The sequence below is a fragment of the Silene latifolia genome, chromosome 10 (assembly GCF_048544455.1).
Source record: "Silene latifolia isolate original U9 population chromosome 10, ASM4854445v1, whole genome shotgun sequence".
NCBI lineage: Eukaryota > Viridiplantae > Streptophyta > Magnoliopsida > Caryophyllales > Caryophyllaceae > Silene > Silene latifolia.
The window spans coordinates 154,728,794-154,755,571 of record NC_133535.1 but is presented as its reverse complement, the minus strand read 5'-3'; the positions used below and the strand labels follow the sequence as shown (position 1 = coordinate 154,755,571).

Here is a 26,778-nt window from a genome sequence, read left to right as displayed (position 1 = left end):
CTGATTTTTCTTTTAATATAATTCGCTTTTATAAGTGACGTACTCATACGAACAAGTTTGACATTTGATTATTGATTAGATGTTTCTTTACAAATCGTTTTACATGAGACGTAGATTATGTTGCCGGGCACTCCACAAATTAAGATCATCAGTCATCACATATTGGAGTTAATCAAAGTCTTCTCTTGTAATTTTACTCCATAGCATGCAATATCGACTAGTCTAAGTCAATGTTGCTATAAATTTTACTATGGACCATCTAGAACATCGACGCCTTTTAAGTTTGTTATTTGGGGGAACTCTTGGGTCGGGATTGATGTTGTTGCGACTCGTTATCATTCAATTGACAATAATGACATTACCGTATACACTGTATAAAGGTTGTCCTCGTCTCCTCGACAAACCTGTATTCTGTGTTATAGACTAAACAAAATACTGTAAATTAACATTACCACGAATTCTTCAGAACAATGGGGAACACAGTAATAACTTGTCTACTTATATCCATAGTTATCTTTTTCAGGTCACGATTGTGTAGCTGCAAGTGGAACCCACCGAGTAACTCAACTTTGAGGTGTAAACCTTTCGAAAGAGCGGCTCTGCTCAGCTTCAAGCACGACCTCACCTATTTCAACAAAGATGTTTCATCTTCGTGGGAAGGTGAGGAATGCTGCAATTGGAGAAGGGTGGGTTGTGATAACACAACCGGTCATATTCTAGAGCTCGATCTTTACGGAGACTGGACTGATCACTTACTTAAAATGGAGAAGCTTGAATCATTGGTGTATTTGCTTCAGTTGAGACAACTGGAGAGCTTGGACCTAAGCGACAATTATTTCAATTACAACTCAATTCCGATATTGATGGGTTCGATGAAGCAACTCAGGTATCTCTACCTCTCAAATGCTTGTCTTGGTGGGTTAGTTCCTTATGAATTAGGTAATCTCACTAACCTTCAAGTCCTTAATCTTTATGGGAACAATTTGAGCATAGCATCCACTCTTAGATTTCCGTCAAATTTGGAGTCCTTAGATCTTTCTAATAATCAGTTGAGTGGCAAAGTGCCAACATCAATAGGAAAACTTTCCAAGCTGCAAAGTTTAGATATCAGCGTCAATCCATTGGAAGGTATTTTGTCGGAACCCCACTTTGCTAACCTCTCAAGCTTGAAGTATTTTGACATGGGATATACGATGCTAACACTCAACCCGTCTTCTGATTGGGTGCCTCCATTCCAACTTCACTCATTCTACGCCGGTAACTGCAAAATCAACGGACAAATTCCTCCATGGCTTCAAACTCAAAAGAACCTATCATTAATCTATTTGTCTGATGCAAATATCTCTGGGCTTGTGCCCAGCTGGCTTCATTCAATGCAACAACTTTACTATGTGAGACTTGCTAACAACAAGCTTAGTGGCTCTCCTATTTTTCCCATTAACTTTGGCTATATTTACCTATATAATAACTCTCTATCAGGGAATTTTTTGTCAAATGGCAGTAAAACACAAATATATCGTTCTGCTAACCATATAGATCTCTCAGATAATTTCATCTCTGGGCCACTTCTAGAAGGTTTAGGCCATATAATGCCTAACTTAGAAGGCCTATACCTGGACAATAATCAAATTAGTGGTCAAATCCCCAAGTCTTTGTGCCAACTTAAGTTGTTGAATGGTCTAGATATTAATAATAATAGTTTATCGGGTGAAATTCCAAATTGTCTAGCCAATTTGTCGAGTCTTTCACTTGTACGTCTCTCGTCCAACAAGCTCAAAGGAAATTTTCCCTGCTTTAATAATAGTGATTCCTACCAGTTTGATCTCAGAGTGGAATTTTACTTGCATTTGAATGACAATATGCTGATTGGAGAGATTCCATCGTGCTTGAGCGATCTCACAAATTTGAAAGTTCTAGACATTGGTGGAAATCACCTCTCAGGCAACATGCTCAAGTGGTTTAGTGCCGAAAAATTTAGGAAACTGCAAATATTAAGGATTAGAGGAAACAACTTTAATGGCCCTATTCCTAGGCTGATATGCTCCTTGCCTCATCTCCAAATCATGGACCTCGCACATAACTATCTTACGGGATACATTCCTAATTGTTTAAGTAACCTTACAGCCATGACTTCACCTAATGCTTCACAATTTAGCATTACAGATTATGTTAGTGAGGTAATTCAAGGAATAGAGTATTCATATACGAGCACACTACCATATTTGGTGGATATAGACCTCTCCTTCAATAATTTGGTGGGTAGCATTCCCGATGACATGACAAAGATCTCCGGTTTGTTGAATCTCAACTTGTCGTATAATCAGTTGTCCGGAACCATTCCCGTGAATATTGGGGGTTTGAAGTCATTGGAATCACTTGACTTGTCAAACAACAAACTAAGGGGAAGTATCCCAACAAGCATAGGTGAACTTTATATGTTAAGCCACCTTAACCTGTCCTATAATAATTTATCAGGCTCAATCCCAACTGGCAATCAGTTACAAACTCTGTCTGACCAAGCCTCAATATATGCTGGAAATCCTTATCTTTGTGCTGATTTTTTGCCTAAGAAATGTAAGGGCAAAGTGGACAAGAAAGATAAGGGTAGCAACAATAAAGAAGGCAAAGGCAATAAAAAGGAAAAGCTCGAGAAAATGGGGTTCGGCCTGGTAGTGATGTCGGGATTTGCTACTGGTTTCTGGGGTGTTGTTGGGGGTTTGGTGGTGAATAGAAGGTGGAGGCATGCAGTTTTCGGGCGTGTCGAAGATGGTTATAACTGGTTGTATGTGATAGTTGCTGTGAGGGTGACCAAGGCTAGGAGAATCATCAGGAGATGAGATGGTTTCATTTGTTAATGTAGTGATGTATCCAAGTAATTGGCTTGCACAATAAGGGCATCTGTCATGTTGTATCGTTTCTTAATTTTTCACAAACATTTTAGTTTCCGGTGGTTGTTGTTGTGGTTGATATTGTGGTTTAAGGATACATCCAGTCAGTCTACTATAGCATCTTATTATACTTTGATTGATGTTGTGGTTTAAGTAAACCTTGTTTCAATCAAAACAATTATCGCCGAAGCTGAATGTTTTTTTTATTGTAGATAAACTGGAATTGACATAACTTGATTGTGATTGATTACCTTTTAATCATGTATGTGTTTGATCTGATGTTTGGAATTGCGAATGTAATGGAGATACATGTCGCGTTCATTTCTTTTGTTCTGTGTGTTTTGGATATTGTCTGGATGCGGATGAATATCAATTATGGGGAGCAACTAACAAGGCCAGAAACAAGCAGTGTGATCACATAGCGGAGTGGATATTGGCAATTTGGCATATTGCGTTAGACTCCGAATGTAAAGGTCGCGGGTTCAAATCCCACTGTGATCATCTTTTCCCTTTTGAAGGGGAAAGGTCGGATGCATTTCCGAGTGTCAAGTATTCAAGAGTTGTTTATTGTGATGCATGATAATCTATTTTTTTCGATCAGTCGTAAAAAAATGCGACTCTTAGATCAAAACCGATTATATAAAGGATTAATTAATCTTTACACCCTTATAAAATCAACTTTTCTAAACTTACACCCTTATAAATTTTTTTTAATATTTTACATTATTTTTACACCCTTATAAAACACTTCTGATCAAAACTTGCCCCCTAGTATGATTCCGGTGAAAAAAAAAATGCAATATTCCGTCAAATTTTTAAATTTCCCTCCAAAATATATATTTTGTGACGAAAATACTCCCGCCCTTGTGTTCTTCTATCCCACCCATATGTAAAGCTCCCCCTCGTACTCAGTTTTCCCTCCTTTATATACAAATGATCCATAATACATACGTATATTTGCAACAAAGGAAAATGAAAGGGCGCCACCGGGTGACACTCAATTTGGGCGCCACCCTCTCACATGGGGTGAGTGGGGACCCCTTCAATAAAGAATTGTTGTGAGAGGGTGGCACCTAATTTGGGCGTCACCCGGTGGCGCCCTATCACTATCCTTGCAACAAATGGCCTTTGATCCATTTCTATAATAACAACCATTAAAAATTGCAATCAAATATCAAAAACAACAATTGTAAGTTGTACACTTGCACTTCACACACTCAATAAAATCAGAGTTGCTAATTGCAAAACGTGTTTTCTATACTTTAATACAATTGGCAGTTACCAATTAACATAAAAAAATCACCATAATCATTAACATGGTTAGTGTTGTTAACTTGTTACTCCAAGAGCACGAGAAAGTAAAAAACCCACTGTAACTAATTAGAAAAAGTGCAAAGAATATGAAAACCCACTTATTAGATAAAGCTTTTTCTTTAATAATAATAATAATTAGAGGAAAAATGAATGGTTGAGGGTGGGTGTAGCGAAAGATAAGGAAGTCGGCAAAAGACGATAGAGAATAAGAGTATGAATATGGGTTAATAAAGGAGGGTAATATCGTAAATTCAACATGTTTTACACCGAAATTAGACTAAGGGGGCAAGTTTTGATAGAAGTGTTTTATAAGGGTGTAAAATATTAATTTTTTTTTATAAGGGTGTAAGTTTAGAAAAGTTGATTTTATAAGGGTGTAAAGATTAATTGATCCTATGTATAAATTGTATTCTACTCAATAATGAAAAACACTTTTAGTCTTAAGCTAGAATTTTGTGCCAACTTGCGTCGTTGACTGCTCTGGATATTAATAATAATAGTTTATCGGGCGAAATTCCAAATTGGACCAAGTTGCCAAGTCTTTCACTTGTACATCTCTCATACAACAACCTCAAAGGCAATATTCCCTCTTTAATATTAGTGAATTCGAGTTTAATAATGGTGAATTCCACCAATATGCTAACAGCACGAAATATTTTTTGCATTTGAATGACGACATGTTGAGTGGAGAGATCCCTTTGTCGGGTCTTAATTAGGTGATAAATCGGACTCCGGTTTAGTTTAAGTCACTACCTTGTCAGTTTATAAACATATTGCATTCGATTTACTCAATTATTCCCTCTTTCCATATTCATGTTAATCCAAAATCAATTACATGTGGGTTGTGTCTTTTGTGTAGTCCAAACTAATTTCCTTATTTATTATGCAGAAAAAGTAAGGGAATAAAAGAGTGAATAGTAAGGACTACAATTTATCTTAAACTTCGCATCTAATTTTTTTTTTATTCCATGTTAAAATTATTTTTGAGATGTGCTTATTTATTTTAGTTTTAATCTTATATAAAAATTAATATGAATCCTAATTCGGTCTTAATTTATTTTTACAGTACATTTTTTACTCATTTCAGTACATTTTATACCGAACTTTCCATTTGTCTACCCCTATCTAAAAAACATCAAACCTAAATCTCTCTCTTCTCTCTATTGTTAACTCTTCAACCCCTCCAAAATAACCACATTTGTTCAATTATGAATCATAATTCAAGTATAAGGCATGTATTCAATCCATTATTTTTTTTTTTTTGAAATTGTCATCTCATTAATAATCAACTAGGCGTAGGTTACAATGAAGATAACAAATAGACAAAGGAAAATCAAGATTGCTAACGTAAAAAATACATTCAAAATAACTATCTAAATACTGGTAATGGCGCTGCCGCTCCAAAATCATAAATTTCTTGAATCTATGAATAATCGATGTCTTTGCATCCTTCTTGATGGAGGGAAACAGTGTAGCCGTCTTGATGTAATCATCCACGAAACAAATCTGATAATCTCCCCGTCGATTAAAACTTATTATATTGATAAAATTGATTATTTCTTACTATAATTTTGAATTTTTGTTAATTAGGGTTATGTTTAATATAACTAAGAGTTAATTGGTGAGGATGGTTGGGTGTTAGTTTACAGAAATGTTGCCGGTGAAATGGTTGTTTGCCGTCGGCGAGAAGGACGGCAGAGGGGTCGCTGACGGCCGTTCGACGGGGGCAGGGTTGGGTAGCCGCGGTGAGGATGTGGGTGGGTAGCGCTGGGTTGTTCATGGGAGGCAGGAGAGGGTAGCCTCAGTGAGGATGAGGGTGGCCGACGATTTTGGGTGGGTGGCCCGCGCCGGTGGTGGTGTCGTGGTTAATGCGTAATAGTAGACTAGTAGTATAGTGTCATACGTTTGTTTGTGTTGGTTTTGATTTTTTTTTTTGGATGCAGTACGTGGTAGGGCTGAACAAAATTATACGATACGGTTTTATTATACGTATCTGATACGCTATACGGATTTAATTATACGGATTTCCGGATATCCGATACGAATTTCCGGATATCCGATACGGTTCTTTAAAAACCGTATCGGATAAGGATCGGCAAAATATGAAACCGGATATACGGTATCCGATACGTTTGCCTTTTTTCTAGAATAAAATATTAAAATATATACAAAAATTACAAAATATACAATATGTTGGTGTTCAAACCTTATTAGTATTAAACTTTATAAGTTATTTACCCTTATAACTTTGTATATAAAACACTTTTAAGTTACGAAAAAAACCAACAACCACACTTAGAAAAGAAAAAAAAAATATTAAATTACATAAGTGAGGTTGAAAACAGGATACCGGATAACGGTTTCCGGATATACGGAAAAACCGGATATAAGATTTCCGGATATACAAAAAAACCGTATCGGATAAGGATACTAAAAAAGGAGATTTAAAAAACCGGATATCCGATACGGTTTCCAAAACCGTATCGAATATCCGGTTTTGCTCACCCGAGTACATGGGAGGAGAATACACTAGAGAAATGAAAGAGAAAGTGGCAGGGGAAATGAGAAGAATATAATTGTCAATAGTGTACTGTAATGAGTAAAATGTGTACTGTGAAAATCAACAGCCTTACATTATTATTAAACTAATTTTGTTATCGGGGTCACAACCGGGTTAAGCAAATATCGGGGACATGCGTCACAGCGTCAGTTTGAATTGGGTTCGGGTCAGGACAAATAAACTAGTTCTCGGGTCTCTTGAAAATCAAGAAAATATAAATTCGGAAATCTATCTAATTGCTTAATCTCCATAACAATTACTCCGAACTTCATCTACTTAACAATAGACCTTGCAAATCGGGTTAACGGGTCGGGTTCGGATCGGGCCATTTCGGGTCGGGCTATTTCGGGTTTCTCAAACTTTCGGGAAAACTTTCGGGTTAGCTCGGGTCGGGCTGGGTCATTTCGGATTTCGGGTTTGTTGGTCGGGTCTGTTTCGGGCAAACGGGTCGGGTTATTTTGGGTCGGGTCATTTTCGGGTAAATGATTAAGAGAGAAAAAGGCATTTCAAGTCTTTTGGGGTCAATTAGAGTTATATTTTATCGGGTCATTTTTGGGTTGAGTGGTTTCGGGTCGGACATTTCGGGTCGGGTCTGTTACGGGTCCATGAAAGCTCGGGTCATTTTCGAGTCGGGTCGGATCAATTCGGGCTTCGGGTGTCATTCGGGTGCGGCAGTTCGGGTCGATTTCGGGTCTCGGGTCAACCTTTTCGGGTCGGGTCAATCGGGTCGGGTTGGTTTTGCCAGGTCTACTTAACAATGGCTGCTCCTGAAAACAAGAGGACATCATTATAATCAAGATAATCAATCACCATTGTTCGTTGTTGCACCCGCTACCTGTCTCCTCCTTTCTATCGCCAATCACTTGGTATGATTTTTACCTTTTTATTTTAATAATAATTGCTAATTGGTTTGCCTTCTTTTTACATAAAGGATCTGAGACCGTCTTACACTATAATTGTTGTGTAATTAAAGTAGTGCATGTATAAATATTATTATGTTTCACATTGAATTTTTAATTACCGAACAATTCCTCACTCAAATTATAATTCTGGTAAATTGAGTGACTAATCATGGCATACTGATCCGACCTGTACCCAATCCCGATTGACTCATTTTCCAGGTCTATTTGTTACGGTTTAGAGTCGAGTTGAATTGTAATGCATTGATATTATTATTTTTGAAAATATTTAACTCCATTAAGAAAGAATGAACATTCAACGAGATCTTTCGTTTTCTCAAATTCATATGTATGTATGTAAGACACTTAGACGTGTTTTCAGCAGGCACACACAACTTAAAGTCATCATATATTTAAAGTTAAAGTCTTCATCACATATTTTTAAGTCAAAGTCGTCTCCAGTGACCACTTGTCGCAATTTTGGTTGATTAGAAACGGTAATGATAAAGAAGAAGAGTTAACTCAATTGGTAATAGACAACGAGCTTTCCTACTTCAACCATGAGGTCGATTCTAAAGAAAGGGTAATCATAATGATATGAGTTCATAACAATATTTCACTATATATTGCTCGCCCACGCTAGAGGACGAAAATTTCAAAGTTTTTAGTTGAAATTTTAGAACTTTTTTCGAGTTTTCATATACTATTACTTGTTCTCCCCTGTGGAATCCCTGAGTTCCAATAATCCTTGCTCCGCAAAGAATTATCCGTGTAATGAATGTATGAAAATATCACAGTATGAATACATTTCTTACCTTGCCTACAAGTCACCTTCAACTATAATCTGAATAGGGTGTGTGTAACTCGTTAGTCGTATATGACTTGTAGGCTGTGTGTAACTCGTTAGTCGTATATGATTTTCGAGTTTTCATATACTATTACTTGCCTACAAGTCATATACGACTAACGAGTTACACACAGCCTTTCAAATTGTTCGAGAGATAGAAGATAGCTTCTTCATTAAGCTTTCGTATTGACTATTATAAGTCTTGCCTTACTTAAATTTGTTTGGTGTAATATTTAAACTAAACAAAATTCTACATTACAATTTCCATTACCATTGTACGTTAGCAACAATGGGGAACACAGTCGTAATAACTTGCCTACTGATTTACACCTTTATCTTTTTGAATGTAAGATGGTGTCGCTGTAATGGAAATTCACCCACCAACTCAACCTTGAGTTCTGAAAGAGCGGCCCTGCTCAACCTCAAGCACAACCTCACCTATTTTGACAAAGATGTTTCATCTTCGTGGCAAGGTGAGGAATGCTGTAAATGGAGAGGGGTGGTCTGTGATAACACTACTGGCCATATTCTAGAGCTCGATCTTAGTGGAAACCTCACTAATAACTTACTTAAAATGGAGAAGCTTGAATCCTTGGTGTATTTGCTTGAGCTGAGACAACTGGAAAACTTGGATCTCAGCTTCAATAACTTCAGCTATAGCTCAATTCCGATATTTATGGGTTCGATGAAGCAACTCAGGTATCTCAATATCTCAAATGCTTCTCTTGGTGGGTTAGTTCCTTCTGAAATAGGTAATCTAACTAACCTGCAAATCCTTAATCTTTCCCAAAATAATTTGAGCTCAATAGCATCCTCTCTTAGATTTCCATCTAACTTGGAGTCCTTAGATCTTTCTAATAATCAGTTGAGTGGCAAAGTACCAACATCAATAGGAAAACTTTCCAAGCTGCAAAGTTTAGATATTAGCGTTAATCTGTTGGAAGGTACAGTTTTGTCTGAACCCCACTTTGCTAACCTCTCAAGCTTGACAGACTTAGACATGTCTCATACCATGCTAACACTCAACCTATCTTCTGATTGGGTGCCTCCATTCCAACTTCAACATTTATTTGCTGCAGACTGTAAAATCAATGGACAACTTCCTTCATGGCTTCAAACTCAAAAGAACCTATCACAACTCATTTTGTCAAATGGAAATATCTCCGGACCTATGCCCAGCTGGTTTCATACAATGCAACGACTTTACTTTGTGATTCTTTCTAACAACAAGATTAGCGGGTCTCTTATTTTCCCCATTAACTTTTTCACATTGGACCTTTCTAATAACTCTCTGTCAGGGGAGTTTTTGTCGAATGACAGTAAAACAGTAGTATATCACTCAGCTGACTTTATAGTTCTCTCAGATAATAAATTATCTGGGCCACTTCTAGAAGGTCTAGGTAATATAATGCCCTACTTGAATACTTTGTTACTTTCCAATAATCAAATTAGTGGTCAAATCCCCAATTCTTTGTGCCAACTTACATTGTTGACTGCTCTAGATATTAATAATAATAGTTTATCTGGCGAAATTCCTAATTGTTTTGCCAATTTGCCAAGTCTTTCACTTGTACGTCTCTCCAACAACAAGCTCAAAGGAAATATTCCCTGCTTTAATGTTAGTGAATTCGACTTTAATAGTAGTGAATCCGGCTTTAATCATGGATTTGTCCAATATGCTAACGGCACCAAATTTTTTTTGCATTTAAATGACAACAAGTTGAGCGGAGAGATCCCTTCGTGCTTGAGCGATCTCACCAATTTGGAAGTTTTAGACATTGGCGGAAATCAGCTCTCAGGCGAAATGCACAAGTGGTTTAATGCCGAAAAATTTAATGAACTACAAATACTTAGGCTCAGAGGAAACAAGTTTAGTGGCACTATTCCTAGTCAGATATGCTCCTTGCCTCATCTCCAAATCATGGACCTTGGATATAATCATTTTACGGGACCCATTCCTCTTTGTTTGAGTAACCTTTCCGCCATGACTTCACCTAATGCATCTCAAATGACCACTGGAGATGAAATCAGTGAGGTGTATCAAGGAACAGAGCGTGCATATACATACACTCTACCATATTTGGTGGATATAGACCTCTCGTGCAATAACTTGGTGGGTAGCATTCCCGATGACATGACAAAGATCTTCGGCTTGTTGAGTCTCAATTTATCATATAATCAGTTGTCGGGAACCATTCCCGAGAACATTGGGGATTTAAAGTCATTGGTCTCACTTGACTTGTCAAAGAATAACCTCAGGGGAATTATCCCGACAAGCATAAGTCAAATTTTTACTTTGAGCCACCTTAACCTGTCCTACAATAATTTATCAGGTCAAATCCCGACTGGCAATCAGCTACAAACCCTATCTGACCAAGCCTCAATTTATGCCGGAAATCCTTATCTTTGTGGGGATTTTCTGCCCAAGAAGTGTAAAAGCAAAGAGGATGAGCAAGATAAGGGTAGGAGCAATAAAGAGAAAGGCGATAATAAGGAGAAGCTTGAGAAAATGGGGTTGGACCTGGTAGTGATGTCGGGATTTGCTACTGGTTTTTGGGGTGTTGTTGGTTGTTTGGCGTTGAATAGAAGGTGGAGGCATGCATTTTTCCGGTATCTCGAAGATGGTTATAACTGGTTGTATGTGATAGTTGCTCTGAAGGTGAGGGTTGCCAAAGCTAAGATCAACCGGAGATGAGATGGTTCATGTGTAGTGATGTATTCAACAAAGTGACTGGCACTGTAGTAAAATAAACACATATTTTTTCAGGTTTGATCACTTCTGCAGAATTTATCAATGTTCTGGTTTCTTGTATCTTTGTTTACTTTCTGATTTTGTCATGGTGTACGATTGTTTGTATAATTATGTTTCAATGTGTATAGAAGCGAAAGTATAATTAGTATTATGCAGTAAACAAACCGGTTGTTTAAGCATTGGGTTGCACACCATCCTTCTTATGCTGACTTGCTGCAGTCAGCTAATGCTATTATTTTCGGACTTGAAAACGATTGGTGTGCTTGTGCGGTTCTTACTAAGGATGTTGTACAGACTATTGAGAAGCTTTGCCAACAATTCTTATGAGGGTCAGCCGGTCAGGGGTGTTAATGCTAAGTTCTTTCTCTATGATGTCTCTTAGGAAGCCTGAAGTTCCGCAGATGCTTGACTTCGAGTTCTTGGAGTATATATGGTGTAAGTCTGTTACTCAACTCTGTTTGGGATTGGGGGGGTCATGCCTCACCTTTCGGTGATCAGTGTACTTGCCGCGCAAAACGACTTTGCTACCATTGATAGAGTTAATTAGCATGGATTATCTTTCACTAATAGATGTGCTTTTGTGTTGTGTTGATTATAAAGAGTACTACTTATTTGTTTTTGGTTGCAGCTATTCAAAATAAGATTTGACTTTCAAAGTTTGGAATAAAAAAATCTCAAAGTATTGCTTATTGGTTAGTTCGAATTTGTTTTCAGTGTTTGCTAATTTTGCTTGCATTCATGGTCATGGACTCATGGGCAAGACCTTCACCTGGCAAAGCTGACCCGATCCAAATACCCGACCCGATAAGATTGACTCGAGACTCGAAAATGACGCGAAATGTATCACCTGAAAGTGACCTGATAGACCCGAGTTGACACGACCCGAAACTGGCCCGACTTAAGTGACCCAAAATTACCCGATTGACCCGAAATGGCACGAAACAACCTAATTAAGGCAAAATCATGACCCAAACGACCCCGATTGACCCGACCCTGAATGAAAAGTTTGGTGTAAAAAGTATTAGGAAAATATAGCAAATCACCTCCATAAGTTTGATACTATGTGTAATCAAGGCCCTTAAGTTATAAATGTAGCAAATCAACCCCATAAGTTTCTCTTAATGTGCAATTAACCACATATCTTATTTTTAAGAATTAAATTTATTAATTAAATATTTTACTATTTTTGAAAATCAAAGTTATTGATTAAATTTTAATACTAAAATTCTTGTTTATTAAAAAACATGTTCAAATATTTTTTTAACTTATTTTGACGAAAAATGTTCCTAATATGAAAATTGTTAATGATGTTACAACGAAAAGTGACATGACCAAATTTTTGTTTATATTAAAATTGGTTCGCATTTTTCGTTGAATATGTAAATACTATATTTAATTATTTAAGAAATATATTTATAATAGTTTTTATAATAGAAAATATAGGTTTTAGTTAAAAAAAATGGTAAAAAGCTTGATTTGTACTTAATTGCACATTTTTGGAAAGTTATGGCCTAATTTGCTACAAGTGAAACTTAGAGCAATAGCAATAAAAGAACTTTATATAAAGTTCTTCTTTTGCCATGTCATATTTTAGTAATTTCAATGTTTAAGAACTTTTGTTTACAATAGATCACATTTATATAAAGTTCTTAAAGTAAAAATAGATTATATGTAATTGGCCTTTTGACAATTTTCAAAGTTATATTTATTGGTCACCAAATTCCAATATTTAACAAACTAAGTTCTTATTTTATAACTTGGTTCTTTATTTTAAGAACAACTTTTAATTGCAATAGAGGAACTTTATAATTTGGAGTTTTTATCGAAGACCCCAAGAATAAGAACCACTATTACTATTGCTCTTGAAGGATTGATTTGCCATAACTCATAAGTTATGGAGTTAATTTGCTACATCTCCAAAAAATATTATAATGAGTAAAAATTGTACTGAGAAAATAAACTACGAAAAAGAAGACATGTGGAAAAAAATAGATGAGCTTTGACATTATAATATGGTTTATTTTTCACGTGCAGAGAATCTTAGAATCCCCACACAAAACACAATTCATGGACTATACAACCAGTTGTATATGTTGTACGGTGTAGAACCTGAGCTTTGTGTCAAAGTATCCGAGCTTTATATTAAAAAATATGAGCTTTATTAGAAAATATTGGGTTCATTCATTTACACATTAAAAACATGAAATTTAAATTTTTGGAAAAAATACACGTAGTTCAATTTATATCTTGGTTTACGCTTAATACAGACAACCTGGATGTATAATCTATTTTGTGCACAAAACACATGACACTCCTAAAAAAACAAACCCAGATTTCCCCCAAATTTTATCGAAATAAGAAAGTGTGATTTGATAATAGATTAGTGTAAATGATGATGATCATCTCCCAAATTTGAATTGAATTGAAATCCGTACACCAAATTAGTAACAAAATGCAATCAACAAAATGCAATCAGCTTGAAATTTCCAATATTAGATTGATTGATTCAGGAGTTAGGGTTTATGAAATTAAATCGGGTTTCTTCTTGCGAATTCAAGTTCAGAATGATGATTAATTCAAGTTTCATCTTGCGAATCGGGTTTCTCTGTGCTTCAGTTGACTTTGGTGAGCTCCTTTCTTTCCCTGTTCTCTTGTTTTCCTACTCGTATTGCTATAAATCCGTAAGAGACTTACTCGTAATTACAAGTTGTATATGTTATTCTGTTTAATCAAATTCACGTCGACGAAGGAAACCTTAGACATAAGGCATCAATCATTTTACATAATTTAAGTCAAGTCATTATCATTGCTAATCGTGTGGATGCTGAAACCTTAGACGTATTTTTCTGCTAATTGAATAGTACATGGGCACCCTACAAGATAAGGTAACATTTCCATCCATAAATCTACAACAAAAACTATGTTTGTTTGTTTGTTAGTTAGTTAAGGAGAGGCACCCACATTGAAAGACGTTATGGAGACGATTAGCAATGATAATGACTTGTGAATCGATAATTATTTGAGGCGAATGACGTTAGTTTATATACACGCACTATATATAGATTGTTTCTTAGCTTGTCTTTCACAAACTTGTTTTGAATTATAAATCAAATAAAATACTAAATATTACCATCATAGCTTCAGAACAATGGGGAATAATATTGTAATCAGTTGCCTACTGTTTTGTACATTTATCTTTCTCAATACAAGATGGTGTCACTGCAATGGAAACTCACCCAACAACTCAACCTTGAGGTGTATACCTTCTGAAAGAGCGGCCTTACTCAACTTCAAGCATAACCTCACCTTTTTCGACAAAGATGTTTCATCTTCGTGGCAAGGTGAGGAATGCTGCAATTGGAGTCGAGTGGGTTGTGATAAAACAACTGGCCGTATTCTAAAACTCAATCTTAGTGGAGACGACACTAATAACTTGATTAAAATGGAGAAGCTCGAGTCTTTGGTGTATTTGCTTGAGCTAAAACAACTAGAGAGCTTGGACCTGAGCTTCAATGACTTTGGTCATAGATCAATTCCGAGGTTTATGGGTTCGATGAAGCAACTCAGGTATCTCAATCTCTCATTTGCTTCTTTTGGCGGGTTAGTTCCTTATGATTTCGGTAACCTCACTAACCTGCAAGTCCTCGATATGCGAAGTGATTGGTTAAGTGATTATGAGATTGTCGTAGATAATTTAGGCTGGGTTTCTGGTCTAAGAGAACTGCGCTACTTGAACATGAATCATGTGAATATGAGTTATTCGCATGATTGGATTGAGTCGTTAATTGGACCGCTCCCTTATATCAGGGAGTTATATTTGTCTAATTGTGGACTGACTCTTTATAAAGCTGTTCACAAAAACTCCTCAACTGCTGCTCACCTTCCTCCAATCAGCTATTTAGATCTAAGTACAAACAACCTCAGTGAAGATATACTTCGTATACTTCAAAATCTAACATCTCTTGAACACCTTAACCTTTTAGACAGCATTCACCTCCCGCAATTTAATTTTCATGGCAATGATTCCAGGAATCTCTGGGGTCTTGTACACAACTTGTGTACTTTGAGATCATTAGACTTGTCCAGTAATGATCTTCAAGGCAACTTTTTGCAACCACGTCGAAACTTATCCAACAATTGCTTCAACCATTATGATTTAGAGGATTTATCCATTAAGAGCGGCTCTCTTACTGGTTATATTCCTGGATGGCTAGGAGAGGATTTTAGGAGTCTTAAATCAATCAGTCTTTCTTTGAACAAGTTATCGGGTGAGATTCCAGTATCTATAGGGAAGCTATCATCTTTAAGGACACTTGATCTCTTTAATAACATGTTATCAGGGGAGATTCCAGTATCTTTAGGGATGCTATCAAATTTGAAGGAGCTAGATCTTAGCGCAAATAATTTGACTTCTGTAGCATCCTTTTACAGTTTTCCATCAAACTTGGAGACCTTAAGTCTTGGTGGTAATTGGTTGAGTGGCAAAATACCAACATCAATAGGACAACTTTCCAAGCTGAAAAGTTTATCTATTAACAATAACCCATTGGAAGGAGTGCTTCTCTCTGAACCCCACTTTAGTAACCTCTCAAGCTTGAGAGATTTAAACATAGACGATACCTTTTTAACACTGAACCTGTCTTCTGAATGGGTGCCTCCATTTCAACTTCAATCATTCTCAGCCGTAAACTGCAAAATTAACGGACGATTTCCTCCATGGCTTCTAACTCAAAAGAACCTATCAGATCTCACTTTGTCTAATGCAAATATCTCCGGAGAGATGCCAAGATGGTTTCATACAATGCAACTAATGGACTATGTGGATCTTTCTAACAACAATCTTAGCGGGTCTCCTATTTTGCCCATTAACTTTTCCATAATCGACCTCTCTAATAATTCTTTGTCCGGGGATTTTGTGTTAAATGACAGAAAAACAGAAGTATATCTTCAAGCTAACAGAATAGATCTCACAAATAATTCCATCGCTGGGCCGCTTCCAGAAAATTTAGGTCATATAATGCCTAACTTGGAACTCCTACTCCTTGCAAATAATCAAATCACTGGTCCAATCCCAAGGTCTTTGTGTCAACTTACGTCATTGAGTAATTTGGATATTCAAAATAATCGCTTATCAGGGGTTATTCCAAATTGCTGGGCCAATATTTCAACCCTTTTGTATGTAAGTCTCTCATACAACAAGCTCAAAGGACATATTCCCTGCTTTAATAACAGAGATTCCTTCAAGTTTGGGTTGGGTGTTCAATTTTATTTGCATTTGAATGATAACATGTTGAGCGGAGAGATACCTTCATGCTTGAGTGATCTTCCAAATCTGCAAATTTTAGACGTTGGTGGAAACCAGCTCTCAGGCAAAATGAACAAGTGGTTTAGAGCCGAAAATTTGAGCGAACTCAAAATACTTCGGCTCAAAGGTAACAAGTTTAGTGGCACTATTCCTTGGCAGATATGCTCCTTACCTCAGCTCCAACTCTTGGACCTTGGAAATAACCAGTTTACGGGATACATTCCTCGTTGTTTAAGTAACCTTACAGCTATGACTTCACCTAATGATTCAATAATTGCTTATTTGAGTGACGTTAGTGAGGTATATCAAGGAATCGAGCGTACATATACAAGCTCAGTAGCGTATTTGGTGGATATAGACCTCTCATGTAATAACTTGGTGGGTAGCATTCCTGATGACATAACAAAGCTCTCCGGCTTGTTGAGTCTCAACTTGTCGTGTAATAAGTTATCTGGAACGATTCCTGAGAATATTGGGGGTTTGAAGTCATTGATCGCACTAGACTTGTCAAATAATAAACTTAGGGGAACTATCCCTACTAGCATGGGTCAACTATACAAATTGAGCCACCTCAACTTGTCCTACAACAATTTATCAGGTGAAATCCCGACTGGCAACCAGCTACAAACCCTCTCTGATCAAGCCTCCGTTTATGCCGGAAATCCCTATCTTTGTGGGGATTTTCTGCCTAGAAAGTGCAAAAGCAAAGCCGACGAACTAGGAAAGGGTACAAGGGATAAAGGCAATGGCGATAAGGAGAAGAAGCTCAAGAAAATGGGATTCGACCTTGTTGTGGTGTCGGGATTTGCTACTGGTTTTTGGGGTGTTGTTGGGTGTTTGGTGTTAAATAGTAGGTGGAGGCATGAGTTTTTCCGGCGTCTTGAAGATGGTTATAACTGGTTGTATGTGATAGTTGTTCTGAAGGTGAGGGTGCTCAAAGCTAAGATGAAGAGAGGAGAATGAGACGACTCTCGTGTTACTGCAGTTTGTGTATCCAACAAAGTGATTAGCATTCTTGTCACTTATGGAGTCCTGTTATTGTAGTGATTGTATTGGCTCATTGTATCTTCTTTTATATTTGCTTATTTCACCAAACATTTTCGGTGGCTTGTTGCACTCTTAATGTGATTATTGTGTGAGACAGTTTCACAGATTAAGACGATCCATTTGTATAAAAATCAATCTTATTCTAGAATTTGTGGAATTTATAAGTAATGTTGTACTACGACTAAAAAGTATTTTAATAGAAGGGATGGTATATTTTCCTAACCGACTTATTTGATGAAAACGTTCTCTTGTGCCAATTATAGAAATTACCGATTTCAACTAGATGAAAATCAAAACAAATTAAACGATGGCATCAAGCTAGACCTGTACTCGGTAGGGCTAGGGCGGCCGGAACCCGAGGGCGGGCGGGCTCTCTGGTCAAACCGGGGCCGAGCCGGGAAAAAGGGACGGGTTTGGCCGGGCTGGCCGGCCGGGATATGCTTGACCGGGCCGGGACGAGAGGCGGGCTAAGGCGCGGGCGGGTGGCGGGCCTTACCATTTTATTTTTCCTATTTTATTTTCTTGTTAAAATGGCGGGCCAAGGCCGGCCGGCTGGATTCGGGACCTGGCCAGGCCGGGGGTTAACGAGCTAAGGCGGGCCGGGCCAGGCCAGGCCAAGTTGCATAAAATAACGGGCTAAGACGGGTCGGGTCCGGGCCGGGCCGGGTCGGCCCGTGCTGTTGGCCAGCTCTACATCAAGCTATGTAAGTTTGCGTCGGATGGGAGAGACTGAACAATGCGAAATTTAGAGTGTATGAGACTAAGGAACATGAAATAGGACAAATTTATTCCGGGCATCAAGCTATGTAAGTTTGCATCATTGATGTTAGCATAACATCAGTGACTGTATGACACTAAGGAACATGAAATAGGACAAATTTATTCAGGGCATTTTAAAATGTAAGGAGACTCATGCACCGTAAAAAAATGAGGCCCTATATATGGATATATAAAGTGCACTATAAGTCGAGGTTTGTATTGCATCTCATCAATAAAGCTTGGAAATTCGGTGTCTAAAATTGGAGGCCGGGTGATACCGCCCATGGTTGCCCGTGACCTTAGACGCCCCTGAGTTTATTGTAAGTATTTTTTTTTTTTTTTCTGAGTTTCTTTACACAATACGAGTGCTATACTTGTATATGATTTGCGTCATATTCTTCGGAAAGACATTTTTGGGGTTGCTATTCCCCGTGTAATAGCTAACAATTAATTTTCGGGGCTTTGCCCCTCTTACGCACCAAAAAAAAAAATAACTGAAGAAGTTCGTAATGTCCCGAAGTAGCCCAAACTTGCCCGAAAAGCCCAGTTAAGCCCGCTTGGGCCGATCAATGACGCTCGGAACTTTGGCCTGACCCAGCCCGGCCCGAGCATTGGTGGTTCGCCTTTTTGACTATCATGTCCCGAGTAATAATTCTTTACTCGTATTTCAGATGATCCCAACACAGAACTTGCATTTTGCATTTTCATCAATTTTTTACTAAATTAAGAAAGTGAATTAATACCCGCGCAAATTTTCAAATTAGTAACAAAATCATGGAATCCGTACCTCAAATTAGTAACAAAATGCAATCGAATATCAACTGGAGCCGTACTATCGGAAATCAGCTTCAAAATTAGGGGTTAGGGTTTATGGAATTGGGGGTTTTAGTTGCTTTCACTTAAAATCGAGTTTCATCTTGCGGATTTAAGCTCATAATGATGATAACAAATGTTGATTAGTTAGGGTTTATGAAATTAGGGGGAATGCTTCAAATTGGGTTTCCTCTTGCGGATTTAAGATTGCAATAATTTATTAATTTGGTGAGCTCCTCCTCTCTTTCCCTACTCCCCTGTTTTCTCAGTATACATACATCAACAAAGCCTGTTACTATAAAACCGTTCTATAAGAGACTTACTCGTAAGGATGATTATATTTATTAATTACTTTGTTTTCTGGAATTCACAGACTTACTCGTAAGGATGATTATATTTATTAATTACTTTGTTTTCTGGAATTCACATTTATGCAGGAACCTCAAAAGTATGTTGCCGGGGTCATCAGTCATCACATAATTCAACTCACAAGTCCTGCAATTGTAAGTCAAAGTCGTCTCCATGCGTCGCTAATATTTCCACTCGCAATTCTTCTGAAATACTTGTTTTTTAATCGCGACTACCATTTTTAGGTGGCTTGTTGCTAATGTTGGTAATTACTTTATTCTTAACTTTTGACATAAGTATAATCATTAGGCTATCTTCCGCAAACTTGTTTTGCATTATAAACTATAATACAAACTTAGAACATTAGGATGGTGGCTAATGACTTATGGGCCAGTGGCGGTGGCCGGTGGGGACGGGATTTGATCATGGGATCTTGACTGGATGAAAATTTAGAACCTTACATGTTACAACTGATCGTCTGATGAACTTAAAAAATTCACTCCTCACTTATTTTCCAACACTCACAAATCTGCTTAACTCCGATCTATTAGGATGATTATATTTATTAATTACTCGTAACTAATTCTATATTTTTAACTCCGATCTATTAGGATGATTATATTTATTAATTACTTTGTTTTCTGGAATTCACATTTATGCAGGAGCCTCAAAAGTATGCTACCGGGTCATCACTCATCAGTCATCACATAATTCTATTTTCAAGTCTGCATATTGTAAGTCAATGTCGTCTCCATTCGTCGCTAATATTTCCACTCGCAATTCTCCTGAAATACTTGTTTTTTAATCGCGACTAACAGTTTTAGGTGGCTTGTTGCTGTTGTTGGTGATTTGATTATTCGTAACTTTTGACATAAAGTATAATCATTCCGCAAACTTGTTTTGCCTTATAAACTACTCCTATAATACAAATTTAGAACATTAGGATGGTGGCTAACGACTTATGGGGCGGTGGCCGTTGGGGACGGGATTTAATCATGGGATCTTGACTGGATGAAAATTTAGAACTTTAGGATGGTGAGAGAGAGTAAAAGTTTTCTTTTTCTTGCCACCTTCGTGAACCTTTAGAGACTTAGGAAATTCACTCCTCCCATATTTTCCAACAATCACAAATCTGCTTATTATAAGTCAAAGTCTTCTCCACAATCTTCACTAAAATTTCCACTCGCAAGTCTGTTTAATTTTAGGGGGAACAATAATCCACACCCCTGAATTACGTCTTTTTGAATCGCGACTAACATCGCTGCTTTTTACTTAAATATTATTTTTAGGCTGTCTTCCGCAAACTTGTTTTGTGTTATAAACTAAACAAAGTACTAAATTACAATGTACACTATATGTTGTTGTCCATTCTTGTGTCTTTTCACAGACTTGTTTTGTGTTAAAAACTAAACAAAGTACCGCGGTACCGAGTACTAGACTAAAATTACCACTGTTAAAGAATGGGGAACACAGTAATAACTTACCTACTAATTTACACATTTATCAACTGGAGCTGTACTATCACAAATCAGCTTCAAAATTAGGGGGTTAGGGTTTATCAAATTAGGGGTTTTAGCTGGGTTCGCTTAAAATCGGGTTTCATCTTTCGGATTTAAGCTCTCATAATGATGATAACAAATGATTATTAGTTAGGGTTTATGAAACTTGGGGGAATGCTTCAAATTGGTTTTCGTCTTGCGGATTTTTGATTGCAATGATTTGGTGAGCTCCTCTCTTTCCCTACTTCCCTGTTTTCTCGGTATACATATATCAACAAAACCTGTTACTATAAAACCATTTTATAAGAGACTTACTCGTAACAAATTCTATATTTTTAACTCCGATCCATTAAGATGAATATCTATATTAATTCCTTTGTTTTCTCGAATTGACATCTATGCAGAACCTCAAAAGTATGTTGCCGGGGTCATCAGTGATCACATAATTCTACTCACAAGTCCTGCAATTGTAAGACAAAGTCGTCTCCATTCGTCGCTAATAATCCACACCCCTGAATTACGTCTTTATTAATCTATTCTTAACTTTTTACTTAAATATAATTATTCAGTTGACAATTTGTTTTAGGCTGTCTTCCGCAAACTTGTTTTGTGTTATAGACTAAACAACTAGTAAATTACGATGACACTATATATTGTTGTCCATGCTTGAGTAAGAAATACGGTGTCTTTCACAAACTTGTTTTGTGTTAAAAACTATACAAAGTACCTCAGTACCAACTACCGAGTACTAGATTAAAATTACCACTGTTAAGAATGGTGAACACAGTAATAACTTACATACTAATTTACACATTTATCTTTATCAATACAAGATGGTGTAGTTGCAATGGGAACTCACCCAACAACTCAGCCTTGAGGTGTAAGCCTTCGGAAAGAGCGGCTCTGCTTAACTTCAAGCACAACCTCACCTATTTCGGCAAAGATGTTTCATCTTCGTGGAAAGGTGGGGAATGCTGCAATTGGAGTCGGGTAGTCTGTGATAACACAACCGGCCATATTCTCGAGCTGAATTTTATTCCATATGATGATGACGATGAAAACTCGCTTAAAGCGGATATGCTGGAGTCCTTGGTGCACTTGCTTGAGCTGAAACAACTAGAGAGCCTGGAACTGAGCTTCAATAACTTTGGTTATAGCTCAATTCCGAGATTTATGGGTTCGATGAAGCAACTCAATTATCTCGGTATGTCATATGCTTCTCTTGGTGGGTTAGTTCCTTATGAATTAGGTAACCTCACTAACCTGCAAGTCCTTAAACTTTCTGAGAACATGTTATCAGGTGAGATACCAAAATCATTTGGAAAGTTATCAACTTTAAGGGCTCTGGATCTCTCTAATAACAAGCTATTAGGCGAGATTCCAGAATCTTTAGGAAAACTATCACATTTGAAGGAATTAGATATTTCTTATAACAATTTGAGTTCTATAGCATCCTCTCTTAGGTTTCCATCAAACTTGGAGGCCTTAGATCTTTCTTTCAATCAATTGAGTGGCAAAATACCAACATCATTAGGAAAACTTTCTAAGCTTCAAAGTTTAAATATTAGCAACAATTCATTGGCAGGTACAGTTTTGTCTGAACCCCACTTTGCTAATCTCTCAAGCTTGACAGATTTAGAAATCGACAATACCATGGTAACACTCCACTTTTCTTCTGATTGGGCGCCTCTATTCCAACTTCAATCATTCCTTGCCTCAAACTGCAAAATAAACGGAGAAATTCCACCATGGCTTCAAACTCAAATAAATCTAACAACTCTCAAATTGTCTAATGCAAACATCTCAGGGCTCATGCCAAGATGGTTTCATACAATGCGACAACTTGACTCTATCGATCTTTCTAACAACAAGCTTAGCGGGTCTCCTGTTTTTCCCGTTCACTTTTCCACATTGAGCCTCTTTAATAATTCTTTTTCTAGGTTATTTTTGTCAAATGGCAATAAAGCTACAGTATATAGTAACGCATACGCGGTATATCTCGAAAATAATTTCATCCGGGGGACGTTTCCAGAACATTTAGGTCATATTATGCCTCATTTGAGGTTCCTGGCTCTTGCTAATAATCAAATCGATGGTCCAATCCCTAATTCTTTGTGCCAATCTATGGATTTGGCTGAGTTAGATATGCGAAATAATAGTTTAACAGGGGTGATTCCAAATTGTTGGGGACTGGGTAAGTTTATGCCTCTCTTGCAATACTTAACACTTTCCTATAATCAAATTACTGGTCCAATCCCTAATTCTGTGGGACAGATGATGCCTAACTTGAAATACTTAAGACTTTCAAATAATCAAATTAGTGGTTCAATTCCCAATTCTTTATGCCAACTTAAGACGTTGAAGCTTTTAGATTTTCAATATAATAGCTTATCGGGTGAAATTCCAAATTGTTTGTCCAATATTTCCAGTCTTTTCTTGGTACGTTTCTCATACAACAAGCTCGAAGGACATGTTCCCTGCTTTAATATCAGAGATTCATACACGTCTGAGTCAAGTAAGACATTTTATTTGCATTTGAATGATAACATGTTAAGCGGAGAGATCCCTTCTTGCTTGAGCGGTGTCACAAAACTAAGAGTTTTAGACATTGGTGGAAACCAGCTCTCCGGAAAAATGATCAAGTGGTTTAGTGTCGAAAAATATAAGGAACTGCAAATACTTAGGCTCAGAGGAAACAAGTTTAGTGGCACTATTCCTAGTCACATATGCTCTTTGCCTTGGCTCCAAATCATGGACCTTGGATTTAATCATTTTACGGGATCCATTCCTCTATGTTTGAGTAACCTTACAGCCATGGTGACTCCTAATGCACCTCCATATTACTCCCACGATCTCTTCCTATCTGGCGTTAGTGAGGTAATTCAAGGAATGGAGCGTGCATATACGAGTACGCTAAAATATTTGGTAGATATAGACCTCTCTTGCAATAACTTGGTCGGAAGCATTCCTGATGACATGACAAAGATCTCCGGCTTGTTGAGTCTCAACTTGTCGTATAATCAATTAGCTGGAACCATTCCTAAGAATATTGGGGATTTGAAGTCACTGATCTCGCTAGACTTATCAAAGAATAATCTCATTGGAAATATACCAACAAGCTTGAGTGAACTATATAGTTTGAGCCACCTTAACTTGTCCTACAACAATTTATCAGGCCAAATCCCGACTGGAAATCAGCTACAAACCCTGTCTGACCAAGCCTCAATATATGCCGAAAATCCTTATCTTTGTGGTGATTTTCTGCCTAAGAAGTGTAGAAGCCATGTGGACGAGCAAGATAAGGGTAGGAGCAATAAAGACAAAGGTGATAATAAGGAGAAGCTTGAGAAAATGGGGCTGGTCCTTGTAGTGATGTCAGGATTTGCTACTGGTTTCTGGGGTGTTGTTGGGTGTTTGGTGTTGAATAGGAAGTGGAGGCATGCATTTTTCCGGCGTCTTGAAGATGGTCATAACTGGTTGTATGTGATTGTTGCTCTGAAGGTGAGGGTGGCCAAAGCTAAGATCAACAAAAGATAGAGGGTTCATGTGTGAATGTTGTAGCATTCTGGTCACTGTGTCTTCCTTTACTGTCTTACTTTTCCCAACATTCTCGTTTCTTGTCACAGTACACCAACTGTAATGGAATAGGAGATGAGATGGTTCATGCGTTAATGTTGCGATGTATCCAACATTTGTCAATGTTTTGGATCTCATTGTATCTTCTTCTAGTTTCTTATTTTCCCAAACATTTTCGTTTCGTGCTGTACACATTACACTTGTTCTATTGTTGTACTAACCAGTTTCCAAGTGTAATGCATTAGTGGTGTGATAAAATAAATCTTGATGAACGAATTAGTTGGGCTTGGTTAAAACGGGTTTTGCCTTGCGGATTCAAGCTCAGAATGATGATTACTAATGATAACAGTCAAACTTCATTGATTGTCAGGGTGTGGATGAAATGCAATTGTGGGGAAAAAGAGAAGAAACAACCAGTGTGATCACATAGCGGAGTGGATATCGCGTTAGACTCCGAATCTAAAGGTAGTGGGTTCGCATCCAACTGTGATCATCTTTTCTTCTTTGAAACGGGAATATATGAGAGGCCTCCTGCGGCAAGTTAATATACTTCAGGCCTAGAAAAAGGTTGACAAATTTGTGGATATAGACCTGTCTTGCAATAACTTGGTCGGTAGCATTCCTGGTGATATGACAAAGATCTCTGGCTTGTTGAGTCTTAACTTGTCGTATAATTATCTGGAGAGATTCCGGAAAATATTGGACGTTTGAAGAAATTGATCTCATTGGACTTGTCAAAGAATAAACTCAGGGGAGATATCCCTAATAGCATAAGTGAAATATTTACATTAAGCTACCTTAACCTGTCCTACAACAATTTATCAGGTCAAATCCCGACTGGCAATCAGCTACAAACCCTATCTGACCAAACCTCAATTTATGCCGGAAATCCTTATCTTTGTGGGGATTTTCTGCCCAAGAAGTGTAAAAGCAAAGAGGATGAGCAAGATAAGGGTAGGAGCAATAAACACAAAGGCGATAATAAGGAGAAGTTTGAGAAAATGGGGTTTGACCTGGTAGTGATGTCGGGATTTGCTACTGGTTTTTGGGGTGTTGTTGGGTGTTTGGTGTTAAATAGAAGGTGGAGGCATGCGTTTTTCCGGCGTCTTGAAGATGGTTATAACTGGTTGTATGTGATAGTGGTTCTGAAGGTGAGGGTGCTCAAAGCTAAGATGAAGAGAGGAGAATGAGACGGTTGCACCATAAGCACATTGTTCATGTGTTGTCATTTATACTGTCTTATTATGAATGATATGTATTTGATATATTTTCAAAAGTTGTGTTGTTTACATTGGAGAAAAGACTATTTATACTTACAACCAAATATCCTATTTACAGTATAAAATATGCATAGCAACTATATTACATCAAATAAGGCAAGGATATGATATCCCTTAATTTAGGTGGCGTAATTCAAGACCACAAACTTTGATTCAGATATTCATCATCCATTCGTCCAAGAAATTAAAGTCAATTAATACACGCGCAAATCTTCAAATTAGTAACATAAATCAGCTTGAAAATTAGGGGCTAGGGTTTATGAAATTAAGGGTTTTAGCTGGGTTCGCTTAAAATCGTCTGCAAACTTGTTACTTTATTTGTTATTAACTAAACCAAGTACAGAGTACTAAATTAGCATCATCACGGTTTCTGGATAATTGTATAAATAATCTTGATGAATGAACTGCTAGCCGATAGTTACAAAGCGAGCCTTGGCTTAACGGATGATTTAGCGCCTTACCGCCTCACGCCGTTCTCATATCATGGAAGTTGTTGAACAGTCAGTCAGGCAGAATAGACCCAACTTGGAAAAACAGGCAGCTCAATCAATCAATATGTTGAGCGGAGAGGTCCCTTCATTTCTTTTTCTATTGAATTCATCTTTCTAGGCGCTGATCATTTTTTGTATGCTTTGTTGACATTGTTGAGGCATTGACAGGGAATAGCAGGCCTCTACAAATCCTGCATTATACCAATCGAGACGCAAATGAGAAATACGACTTTTTATGGCAACAAATCCACATAACAACTTAATGAAATCTCGAGTCTTAAATAAATTCTTACTAATAAATGGTTTTGCAAGAGACGTAGTCCCAAAAAAAAAAAAAAAATGACCGGAACCGACTGATACATTAGGATGGGGCACCAACAACAGACGATTATACCAGTCA

General features: G+C 37.4%; 4 protein-coding genes and 1 non-coding gene across 5 annotated transcripts; all 5 read left to right on the top strand.

Moving 5' to 3' along the window:
* The first annotated feature begins 470 nt into the window (after positions 1–470).
* On the top strand, positions 471–2,837 carry LOC141608669 (receptor-like protein EIX1). Its single transcript, XM_074428012.1, has one exon. It carries the CDS (start codon positions 471–473, stop codon positions 2,835–2,837), a length of 2,367 nt encoding a protein of 788 aa, XP_074284113.1.
* A 5,960-nt stretch (positions 2,838–8,797) lies between these two features.
* LOC141608668 (receptor-like protein EIX2) lies at positions 8,798–11,203 on the top strand. Its single transcript, XM_074428011.1, has one exon. It carries the CDS (start codon positions 8,798–8,800, stop codon positions 11,201–11,203), a length of 2,406 nt encoding a protein of 801 aa, XP_074284112.1.
* Positions 11,204–13,553: 2,350 nt separating this feature from the next.
* LOC141608667 (receptor-like protein EIX2) lies at positions 13,554–25,942 on the top strand. Its single transcript, XM_074428010.1, has 6 exons — positions 13,554–13,885; positions 19,622–19,687; positions 20,195–20,266; positions 21,436–21,500; positions 21,865–24,560; positions 25,292–25,942. Exons 5-6 carry the CDS (start codon positions 22,109–22,111, stop codon positions 25,795–25,797), a joined length of 2,958 nt encoding a protein of 985 aa, XP_074284111.1. The 5' UTR covers positions 13,554–13,885; positions 19,622–19,687; positions 20,195–20,266; positions 21,436–21,500; positions 21,865–22,108; the 3' UTR covers positions 25,798–25,942.
* Positions 13,942–17,791, top strand: LOC141606481 (receptor-like protein EIX2). The gene has a single exon (XM_074425629.1). It carries the CDS (start codon positions 14,409–14,411, stop codon positions 17,526–17,528), a length of 3,120 nt encoding a protein of 1,039 aa, XP_074281730.1. The 5' UTR covers positions 13,942–14,408; the 3' UTR covers positions 17,529–17,791.
* Positions 25,028–25,100, top strand: TRNAR-CCG (transfer RNA arginine (anticodon CCG)). The gene has a single exon. It is a non-coding gene; the product is annotated as a tRNA-Arg (tRNA).
* Positions 25,943–26,778: the final 836 nt, after the last annotated feature.